We start from the raw sequence: 12,592 nt of genomic DNA, 5'->3' as shown, positions 1-12,592 counted from the left end.
ATGTCACCTTTGTTCCTTGAGGTATCCTCTAATTACTCACCAATTTTCATGAAAATCGATGGAGGTTCAACGAAATCCGAGGTGAAAACCTTCAGTGACTGCACTATAAGCGATATTTAGGTTCTCTCGTATGTGTATGACCTTTCTCATTTTTATGACGTTGATCATTTCTCGCTCTTTGTGCATGGACTCCAGACTCCAGCACACGTTCGTTGGATATTGTGTGCAGCCCACGGGATTTTGAGCATGCGACGGTAAGTGCCGGCGCAAATTGAACCGAAGCGAGCACAACCTGGGACCGGCGGGACGGGTGACCTGTGTAGTTATTTTTCTAGCGCACCGCATATTATTGTTCACAACAAAACCCAACCGTTGGCTGTCTCTGCAACGAATAGAGGGACGGACAAAATCAGTGCGGACGTGTAACGGTTACTTTTGATACCGGGTCTCAGTGGTAGATACTGAGTACAAATACTGATTAGAAAAGACTGATGTATCTGTATCTGATGTGTTTCATAGATTATAACAAGGCCTTTGATAAAGTGCGGCATGATCATCTAATCAGACTCCTGGCAGAAAAGAATTTAGATAACCGAGATATCCGACTAATAGCAAATATGTACTATAATCAGAAAGCAGTAGTGAGAGTAGAGAATAATACCACTGAAGAAATTGAAATAAAGCGAGGTGTGAGACAAGGGTGTATACTGTCACCATCCCTGTTTAATCTCTATTTCGAAGACGTAATGAATAGGTCTCTGAGCAATCCATAGGTATTAAAATAAATGGTGTTAGATTAAACAATCTGAGATTTGCCGACGACACCATTCTGATCGCAGAAACACTTGAAGAGCTACAGACATTGGTGAATAAGATAGCAGACTGCAGCGAGGAATATGGACTATCTTGGAACATAAGTAGTAGCAACTATCTAAGCGAATCATTAATACTCATTTCAGCGGGGTGCTATTGTTAGAGGTGTGGAATTCCATAAACAATAGATCTATGTCTTTTATGAAATGATCCCTTGTTTATGCAATTTCACACCTCTAAAAGCATCACCCCGCTGAGCTGAATATTAATGAGCCTCTTAGATACCTGGTAGGTACGGGTATACGTTTCACTTCCAAATTATTAATTTTATACCTTCAATGTGTTTAAAATATTAGTAATATCTTTAATTATGATTTTAAGTGTGTAATAACTTACTACCACACCAAAAACGCATTACATATTTGCATTTTTCTATAGTCAAAACCAGTTTACTAATAACTCGCACCTTTGGGGAAACACTGACGTAATTGCAAATTTTTCACAAAAATTTATTTAATCAACACTACGACATTCCTAATATTCGTATTTGTCTGAAGAAACAAAAAAAAAAAACAAAGAACTATAACTATTCTCCATTTCGCTAGATCAAGTGTACCTGTGTATATCAAAGAATGTCAGATTGTCAGTTGTGCGTGACACAACATTAGTATGCAATGGTAAAATTATGGAATTTTTCGGGGAACAATGAAATAGTTATTTTCTAATTTTTTGAGAAACAATACAATGAGATATTTGCTAATTTCCTTCCCTTTCAGGCACGCGGCTTTGAGGTGTTGTATAAGAAAAATTCTAATCCTAAAATCCTAATAACTAGGACTGTGGACAATAGATTTCTACTTCCTCTTGTAATTTGCGTCTCATTTTTGGCTTTAAGTACCTTTTAAAACTTTAAATGAATACGTTTTCTCAACAATTAACAAATTTGCTTTTATGTACCTGTGTCCACAAAGGTGCGAACTTTGCTAAAAACTAATTATTTTATCAGCCGATGCCGATACTATTATTATAAACAACACTGATTGTGATTGGATTGTCGTTACAAAAACTGCTTACCTATTACATATATTTATATCTCGTCTACATATTTTGTTTTTAAGCATGAACAAGCCCGGTATGATGACACATTTTATTTAAGGGTAATGCGATATTCACAGATATTTTAACGGTTTTTAATAATGAATCATTTTTAATGATAATGTTGTGTAGATTTAAGAAATGAATGATATTTACAACATTTTTATACCTATAGAAAAGGGATTACGCCATCATTTGTGACATTGTATTTCTAGGCCTGGATCCCGCGTACTAACAAAAAGTTGATTAATAGCAAGCTGAAAATTTGTTAATAGCTTAACGGTGTCTCGTCAGACAAACTTTGATGTACGGGAACATTGAAACTGAAACAGGGGAAGTTTTAATTGTGGAACAGATTAAAAATTTGGAACGTCATACTACGAAAACGTCCCATGTATTTTGTCGGACAGAACTTCCAATTGATTTGTTACCCTTTCATTAAACTCTCATGCAAAAATCAGACTGATATCTCATGCAAAAATCAGACTGGTATTTATCACCAACTGGGCATTTTAATAAATCCGACAAGAGAACATGTCAAATGACAGGAATTATGACCGGTGATAAATAGCAGCCTAATTTTAGCATGAGGGTTTAATGAAAGGGTAAGAAATCAATTGGAAGTTCTGTCCGATAAAATACATGGGAAGTTTTTGTAGTCTGACGTTCCAAATCTTTAACCTGTTCCACAATTAAAACCACCCCTGTTCCAGTGTTCCCATACATTAAAGTTTGTCCGACTAGACATCGTTACGCTATTAACATATTTTCAGCTTGCTATTAATCAACTTTTTTTGTTTCGCGGGATCCGGGCCTATTCGTTTTAAGTAACCCTTTTTTTTCTAATAATGTATTCTTGTAAAGGCATATCTGTTATCGCCGTTTATTTTGTCTACGAGTAGGTACTTACCTAATAAAGTTATTAGAATTTTAATGACAAAGCGGTGTTGGGTTTTGATTATATTTATTTATCACAGTAAATTGTACTTACCATTCGTATTAAGTTCATTTCCGATTTTCTCCCATACTTCGTCTTTATCATATACAAAGGGATAATTCCGAACGAGTTCTATTAGCTTCTCTACGTCCACCTCGAAGCCAAAACCACATCTGAGAATTGAGTCACGCGTCCCACGACACCAGAAAACTGTGTTTCGATGACAAACGTTCGCATGTGTAGACCTGGCACTGTATTCACTGATATAGGATGCGCAGAACTCTCTACGCAACTCGCCGGTGCCAGGTTGTGTCTGGCTTAGGATCAATTTGCGCCGGCACTTACACCACAACTCGAACGCTTCTAATTTGTTAAGATTCTTCACTTTTGTTGTCCAAGTTTCATATCCACAGACAGAACAAAACGAACCAGGCGTAACACTCCAATACTCTTAGGCATTACTCTTAGGCAATCTAATCTTAGGTAATACTCTTAGTACATTGTCATCGTACAGTTATTTCGAAATGAGATAGTGTAATGTGTAGTATGTGTCTTGAGTAAATGTCTTGTTACTTCGCAAAGTCGAATTCATTGTTTTTACAAAGAGACGCTAACTGTATCCGAACGTCTACGGCATTAAATTTTTACTACATGAAAAATTTCCTACCCAGATTCGAACTCGCAACCCTTGGATCCAAAGGTAGGCACTCTTATCACTTAGACACAGGAGGGGATAATTACAAATTGAATTTTCAAAAGTTTCTATTAGAACTCAAAAGCTAAAGAAAACACTATTTATTTCAGGTTTTAAGAAAACTATATCGGTGTAAGTACCGTCAACGTGCAAAGGAATGTTTTATATTTGTTATAATAGTAATTGGTGTATACTATTTCCTTTATGAAAATGAAGAAATAAGTACACATATTCATCCACTGCAAGAAGGTGAGAGTTATAGTTAGGTACATACTATTTTTTAACATTATCGTTGCATTTATCCGTATCTTTATGTGGAATTAATTTGGTTCATATCAACGTCAATCTAATTACTTAACATTAATATACAGGGTGGGCCAATGAAAACAGTCCACCTCGATATTTGGCAGTATTTATTAGATTTTAAGGAAATGAAGAAACAAGCCGATGTTTAATCTAAGGGAGACACATTTTTACGGTACATACATCAGTCATTTGCCAACCCCTACCTTCCACTTCCCGCACCCCTTATTTTTAAGTAGGTAATAGGGGTCGTGTGCTCGCTCATTTGAAAGACTATTCAATTCTCTATTCAGTAATATTAACACTGACATAATTATTTATACAGGGTGTCCAAGAAAAATTAATTTGAAATAAATTAATTAACACAAAAATAAGAATGTATGTAATTTGTTTAACTCAAAATACTGCTGACAGAAAACAGAAAAAAATGTTTATTTGATAAATAAACATTGTTTGTTGCTTAAATTCAATATTCAACCTACCAAGAGGCAGATGGGTGGCAGCTTGAACATTGAAATTAAGCGAAAAGCCATGTTTATTTATCAAAAAATATTTTTTTCTGTTTTGTGACAGTAGTAGAATGTATTTTGAATTAAATAATTTACATACATTCTTCTTTTTGTGTCAATTAATTTAATTATTTTTTGGACACCCTGTATAAATTGTTATGTAAATGTTTATATTACTGAATAGAGAATTGAATAACCTTTCAAATGAGCTAGCACACGACCCATATTTCCTGTTCAAAAATTAGCGGAGGGGGAGGGGAGGTGGAAGGGAGGGGGCTGACAAATGACAGATATATGTACCGTAAAAATGTGTCCCACTTAGATCAAAAATCGACCTGTTTCGTCATTTCCTTAATATTTCTAATATTTCATAACATTTCTAATAAATACTGTCAAATATCGAGGTGGACTGTTTTGATTGGCCCACCTTGTATAAATATCTCTACCATTTTTTCCAGTCTTTTCCTAAGTTTTTTAGGTACTTAATAGTCAGCAAGTCAGCAACTCTGCACATGATTCCGTCTTGCGCTACCCATTACAACATCACTCTACCATTGATTAAGAACAACATTTATTTCTTGACATCTGCATTCTAAACATAATTTATAAACTTGAAAGTAGAGAAGGAATGTAGAAAAATGTAGAAGAAGAATGTACAGTAGGAATGTAGATTCCATACATCTGCTAAAAAAGATTTGCAAACTGTATTGCACTACGTATTATTATGCAAACAAATGCAGGTATCAAAACAAAACTGTAATTATTATTTTACAAAATGTCTGCGAAGTTTCTTCACAAATTCACAATCCAACAGTTATGCAATTAATTACAGTTAGTCGTATAGCCTGTGAAGCAATCTGTCAACATCTTCTTACGGTGCCTATCCCAAATTTACTTGCAGCTGTTCGGAATGGTCCGGTTGTAGACAAATTGAAACCAAAATCCACAAGGAAAAAGTTTTCCTGTAGTTGGCTGTATACCATGTAATACAAATAACAGTAAAATCCTTTATAAAAGGTATTTAAAATCCCTAAAAAGGGCTACATCACAATCACTTAACTAGTTTTCGACTGGTTTACCAGTCATTATCAGTGCTTACCTAAAATGAATATAACCTGGTAAAATAATGCAAAATATTTGAAATTTTGACTATGGTTAAGAAAAGTTGTAGGTTATACTCACGTGAAATTTACATGCTAACCACCAAGATATAATTTAACAAAAATATGTGGGTCAAAGCCCTGTACAAGTAATCCGTCAAGAAAACATCTGTTGAAAATGCTAACTTAAGCATGGATGTTTAAAGTATTTTACTGATATGCCCTAGGTAAAATCTGAGCTGTGGTTTGACTTGTTCACATGATGAAAGTATGGCAGCAAGTGACAATGAAATGGATAGAGACCTTCAAACGATGACAAGACAGAAATGACAGTTACACAGGAAGTTGAAAAATTAACCTGTCATATTTAAAAACTATGGTGTACAGCTTGTTAAAATTAGAAATGATGTAACAACACACTCCATTGTGAAAATTATCATTTAAAATTCAGTAAACTAGATGTTGTTCTGAAGCTATTTTCTTGTGGCATTTTTATAATCAAGTATATTCAAATGGGAAATAAGCCACAATTTTACCTAAAAATGATTTTATTAACGTTTCGACGCATAAGTCGGGTGTCGTTGTCAAAATACAAAATAATATTAAATAAACAAAAATGTTGTTGCTTAGTAAAAAATTCTTCTAATAATTAATTTAATCTGACTCATTTATATCGGCAATTCAGACACGTATTATACATTTTAAAGTAGACGACTTTAAAAATGATATTGCCAATATTGATGAGTTGCGTTCCTGGGACGACTTTACTAAAACATAGTTCATTCGATTACATGAAATCAATCAAATTTTTAGGTAAAATTGTGGCTTATTTCCCATTTGAATATACTTGACTAGTAAACTAGATGTTGTAGTCAAAAATGTATTCACGTTTTTGATTTGGTTTTACTATAGATGAGTGTTATATGTTGGTAATTACAGATTGAATAGGTAGGGTGAGAATAGTCATATGCAGAAATATGGTGGTGGGTTGTATGTAGATGAAAATTTATATAATGTGAATGTCTGTGGATGATGATATCAGTAATTTATATGTATGTTATGGATAGATAAAAGTTGTTTGATGGCTGAAGATGAAAAAAGCCACAATAATCCGTTTTTTCATCTTATGACGGTTTTGGTTTTTGGACCCTTAGGAATCCGGGCAGCCTGCGAGGTCTTTGGGAATTAGTAGCCTAAGTTTAATCTTGTGCTTTCTTAATGATACATCCCCCTAGATTATTTAAGACATTTTTACACCTCAGTCACCCCCATTGTGATTTCTTTTTAAACTTACACAAATTCCAAAAGCTACTAATAAGTTAAATAAATTCGATAACTTTAAATCAACACAAAATTGCTTTTTTAAATCTTAGGTCTCTTGACAACAAGATTTGATTACTGACTTTATTTCTCGAATACAAACATTTGTGTAATGTGGTTTGCCTAACCACCTCCACTGACAGTATACGTGAATACATTTTTAACTACAACATCTAGTTTACTGAATTTTAAATGATAATTTTTACAATGGAGTGTATTGTTACATCATTTCTAATTTTAACAAGCTGTAAACCATAGTCTTTAAATATGACAGGTTAATTTTTCAACTTCCTGTGTAACTGTCATTTCTGTCTTGTCATCGTTCGGAGGTCTCTATCCATTTCATTGTCACTTGCTGCCATACTTTCACCATGTGAACAAGTCAAACCACAGCTCAGACGTTACCTGGGGCATATCAGTAAAATATTTTAAACATCCATGCTTAAGTTAGCATTTTCAACCGATGTTTCCTTGACGGATTATTTGTACAGGGCTTTGACCCACATATTTTTGTTAAATTATATCTTGGTGGTTAGCATGTAAATTTCACGTGAGTATAACCTACAACTTTTCTTAACCGTAGTCAAAATTTCAAAATCTTTGCATTATTTTACCAGGTTATATTCATTTTAGGTAAGCACTGATAATGACTGGTAAACCAGTCGAAAACTAGTTAAGTGATTGTGATGTAGCCCTTTTTAGGGATTTTAAATACCTTTTATAAAGGATTTTACTGTTTTATAATTGAAACCACTTTCTCAGGTTTTAAGTCAATTTGTTCTTTTCTTGTTCTTTTCTTTTCTAATACCTTACCTTGAAGAATTAGTTGCAACAAGCAACAAGCATCTCTGTTTATTTCTTATAACATAGACAAGATATCTCTGTTTATTTCTCACAACATAGCCAAGATATTCTAATTTAAGATCTTTGATTGTTCTAATAGGCCTGGATCCCGCGTTCCAAAAAAAGTTGATTAATCGTAAGCTGAAAATTTGTTACTAGCTTAACAATGTCTAGTCGGAGAATCTTTGATGTACGTGAACACTGGAACAGGGGAAGTTTTAATTGTGGAACAGTTTAAAAATTTGGAACGTCAGATTACGAAAACGCCCCATGTATTTTGTCGAACAGAACTTCCAATTGATTTGTTACCGTTTCATTAAACTCTCACGAAAAATCAGACTGCTATTTATCACCAATATAATTCCTGTCATTTGACATGTTCTTTGTGTTGGACTTCACAAAATGTCCAATTGGTGATAAATATCAGTCTGATTTTTGCATGAGAGTTTAATGAAATGGTAACAAATCAATTGGTAGTTCTGTCCGACAAAATACATGGAACGTTTTCGTAGTCTGACGTTCCAAATTTTTAACCTGTTCCACAATTAAAGCTTAACCTGTTCCAGTGTTCCCATACATGAAAGTTTGTCCGACTAGACACCGTTAAGCTATTAACCAATTTTCAGCTTGCTATTAATCAACCTTTTTTTGGTACGCGGGATCCAGGCCTATAATACGGTCTCTAGATTACATATAGAAGTTTTATAAAATGTTTAAACCTCTACTCCGCGTAATAACGTAGAAAACACATAGCATCTAATGACAGGGATTTTGGTACCAAGTGGTAAATCTTGACTTCTAAAAAGAGACTTTACCTTTCGTAGGAACATGGTTTCATTGGCTGTTAATATTGATACCAAGTTATGTGCAGCTATTTACCATGTCAATTAGGTGTTGGTTAACCAGTGGCCGTCTACTTAAGGTTGATCTGCACCCTGCAAAAAAAAACAAAAAACTACACATTCAAAAAATTTGAAAAAAATTGAGAAGGTATATATATGGTCACTAGTAGTATTTTGACAAATTTTGAGCAAACTTCATGTTTTCGTTTTTGAAAAAACTCAAAAAAACTACTTTTTCCAAGTATAAAGCGGGAAAACCAAACATACAATTCTGTTAATTTTCGTACAGCATGAAGATATACTCCTAAGAAATACTTATGATTTTTTTGAAAATTTTTGAATGTGCAGTTTTGCCACAATAGAAAAAAATAATATGTTACGTCTTCTAATAGAGCTACCGGTAAGAAACCGGACATTTTAATAACAACATATGTACATATTAGCTACAACAGCTGCACAAGAAGAAGACATCAACAGGTTCTATGGTCGTCTAGAAGAAACTGTTCGCGTCATTCCGAATCGTGAACTCATCATAATTTTAGGAGATTTTAACGCCAAAGTGGGGTCATTTAATGAAAATATTGAAGGAGTGCTGGGCAAAAATGGACTGGGACAGAGAAATGAGAATGGCGACTGTCTAGTGGAGTTCTGTGTAGAACAATATCTTACAATTACAAACACGTTATATCAACATCACCCACGGAGATTATACACATCGCGCAGCCCAGATGGGCGAACGAGAAATCAAATAGACTACATCCTAATAAGATCAAGATGAAAGTCGTCGGCTATCAACTGTAAAACATATCCTGGCGCAGACTGTGGAAGCGATCATCAACTCCTGCTATTGAACTTTCGACTTCGTTTTAAAGTCCCCAAAAGAAGACCCCAGAGAAAAGTCATGTCTCTAAATCCATCAAAAATCAATGACTTCCAACAAAACCTAGGAGAAGCTCTTTCTTTAGACCAAGTAGATAGTGACCCTGATATCACTTGAATCTATCTCAAAGATAAGGTAATCGAGGCTGCAAAAGACTGTGAGGCAGCGGTTTCCACTGGCCGTAAGCCATGGATATCCGATAATACGTGGACTGTGATTCAACGCAGAAAAGAACATAAAACTAGATACGGAACAAACGATGAATACAGAGCGTTATCCAAAGAAATCAGAAAACACTGCCTCAAAGACAAAGCTGATTACATCTCTCAAATATGCAGAGAGATAGAGGAACATGGCTGTCGAAATGAAGCGAGCGCTTTATTCCAGAAGATCAAACTCCTTACCAGAGAATTTAAACATCAAACGTGGTCTGTAATAGATAAGGAAGGTAATCTAAAGACTGATACTGACAAATTATTGTGACATGGCGAGACTACTGTGGCGAGCTATATAAAAATAACGAGGTATCAGCAGAAAATCAGTGGCCCCCTGACTACCCTAGAGAACCTACTCAAGTCAAAAATGCAATTAAATCACTAAAGAGAAATAAATCCCCAGGCATTGATTCAATACCATGTGAAATACTACAGTTACTAAGTGACAAAGGATTACATATATCATCCATTCTATCTGTGTCGCTGTTTGGAATGCAGGAAAATGGCCATCTGATTGGTGTACCTCAATTTACATCCCGCTACACAAAAAAGGAACTACTACCAGATGTGAAAACTACCGCACACTGTCACTAATAACACATGCTAGTAAAATCTTGTTACACATCATCAAAAACAGATTAAAAACCTATATACATTACCAAATACCTCAGGAACAAGCGGGGTTTGTACAGGGTAAAGGTACAAGGGAACAAATCCTGAACCTGAGACAACTCATTAAAAAGTCTAGAGAATTTCAAGTACCTACGATTATATGCTTCGTTGACTACCAAAAGGCATTTGATTGTGTAAGCTGGATAAATCTGTGGTCAATTTTAATAGAAATGGGCACACCAATGCACTTTGTGACACTTATTAAAAATCTGTACCAGTCCAATATAGCAACAGTACGACTAGATCATAAGTTCTCAAAGCAATTCAAGACCAAGAGAGGTGTTAGACAACGATGCGTGTTGTCACCTGACTTATTTAACATTTATGGTGAACATGTCATGCGGATGGTTTTAGAAGGATGGGCCGGTGAGTAGCTGGTAGGAAAATCTCTAATTTAAGATTTGCTGACGACACTACACTTATAGCAGCAAATGAGCAAGAAATGTTTGATCTCCTGCGAAGAGTTGAGTACGAAAGCAATAAAGTTGGTCTGAAAATCAATAAAGCTAAGACAAAAATAATGGTAGTCGACAGATTCGACACTATTCAACTGACTAACATGTTACAGGAATACCAGATAGTAAACACCTTTGTCTATCTCGGGTCTAGTATAACTAACGATGGTAACTGTGAAGCAGAAGTTCGGAGACGTATTGGCATGGCAAAAAATGCGATGAGTCGCCTAACTAAAGTTTGGAAAGACAGATCGATCTCTCAAAATATCAAGATGAGACTGGTGAATACCCTTGTATTCTCAATATTTCTATACGGAGCAGAGACTTGGACTCTTCTCGCATGCGAGCACCAAAAAATTGATGCCTTTGAGATGTGGTGCTGGAGAAGAATGCTGCGCATACCTTGGACAGCTCATAGGACAAACGTTTCCATTCTAAACCAACTCAAGATTAAAAAATGCTGTCCACAATATGTCTGCAACGAATACTGCAATTATTTGGTCACGTGGTTCGCAGAAGTGACGACAGTTTGGAGAGATTAATTGTTTCTGGAAACGTTCTGGGGAGAAGATCAAGAGCACGATCACCAACTAGATGGTCCGACCAAATAAATAATTCAGGTGGAAACTCATTCTGCGAAGCTCTTAGAGCAGCTGAAGATAGAGACCAATGGAAAAACATTTTTAGGAATATTGGAAGAAATCACGATCCTCAGTAATAGAGAAACGACAAGAGAGAGAGAGAGAGAGAGAGAGAGAGAGAGAGAGAGAGAGAGAGAGAGAGAGAGAGAGAGATTATGTATTAAAAATCATAAGTTTACTAAGTGCTACGTATGGTCGGTGCTGCTATATGTGGCTTTATCGCCGTATCCTAAAGATACCATGGACGGCGAAAGTCACAAATATAGATGTCCTTATAGAAAAAAAGAATCAACCAAGAACGGCAACTTTTCGAAACCATCAAGAAAAGGAAGACGGCGTATCTGGGTCACATCATGCGAAACGAAAAAAACCACTTAATCCACCAAAACTTATAGCCGAGGGTAAAATTGAAGGCAAGAGAGGAATAGGACTCAAGAAAAAGTCCTCGCTTAGAAACAAAAGGCAATGGATAGGGATTAACGACATTGTATGTTTGGTTTCCCGCTTTATACTTGGAAAAAAATAGTTTTTTTGAGTTTTTTGAAAACGAAAAAAAAAAGTTTGCTCAAAATTTGTCAAAATACTTCTAGTGATCATATATCTTCTCAATTTTTTCAAATTGTTTGAATGTGTAATCTTTTGGGGGGGTTGGTGCAGATCAACCTTAATATTTCGTGCCTCCTGACTATTATATACTTTATTTTTTTCGTATTGAGGTCCATATTCTCTACTTATATCTAACCTTTTATATTGTTTGCAAACCATCAAAGCTATCTGTAAAAACTACTGCAAAAAATACGCCTTCTCAAAGTGTTTGCTCGAAGAGATGTTCAGACTACATATTAAATAATACCGGGGACAGAGAGACAGAATGCATCCCTGGCTCACTCCTCTATGTATGAATATTGCCTATTGCAACTAGTCATCCACTTCGATGATGAAAGCTGGGTTGTAATATAAATTACATACGATTCTGAATATGTTACTACATTAGCTTTTTTTCTGAAAAGGTACTTAATCTTCTTCTTCTTCTTCCTACTTTATAAATAGGCTCAATGCCTGTTTTACTTCGGTTTTTAGCCTCCATTGTCATTGTCTGACCATCTTTTCCTCGGTCGCCCAATGATCTTCCATTTGGCGATTTGTCTCTTGCTATTCGTACTATTCTATTTTCTGTCATTCTTTCTATGTGTTGATTCCATTCTATTTTTCTTCTTTTGGTTCACATGTTTATTTCTTCTATTCCACATCTCGCTCGTATTTCCTCACTTCT

The 12,592-nt window shown here is 35.2% G+C and overlaps 1 protein-coding gene across 1 annotated transcript in view; it reads left to right on the top strand.

The window, feature by feature from the left end:
• Nucleotides 1-12,592, top strand: part of LOC114336644 (uncharacterized) — a 48,727-nt gene that overhangs the window by 18,380 nt on the left and 17,755 nt on the right. The window contains exon 3 of the mRNA XM_050651621.1: nt 3,650-3,788. Coding sequence (XP_050507578.1) covers nt 3,650-3,788 — 139 coding nt within the window. The remainder of the gene's footprint in view (nt 1-3,649; nt 3,789-12,592) is intronic.

Source organism: Diabrotica virgifera, chromosome 5, assembly GCF_917563875.1.
Source record: "Diabrotica virgifera virgifera chromosome 5, PGI_DIABVI_V3a".
In the NCBI taxonomy this organism is placed as follows: Eukaryota; Metazoa; Arthropoda; class Insecta; order Coleoptera; family Chrysomelidae; genus Diabrotica; species Diabrotica virgifera.
The sequence above is the reverse complement of the archived record's forward strand: the minus strand, read 5'-3'. Positions and strand labels throughout refer to the sequence as shown.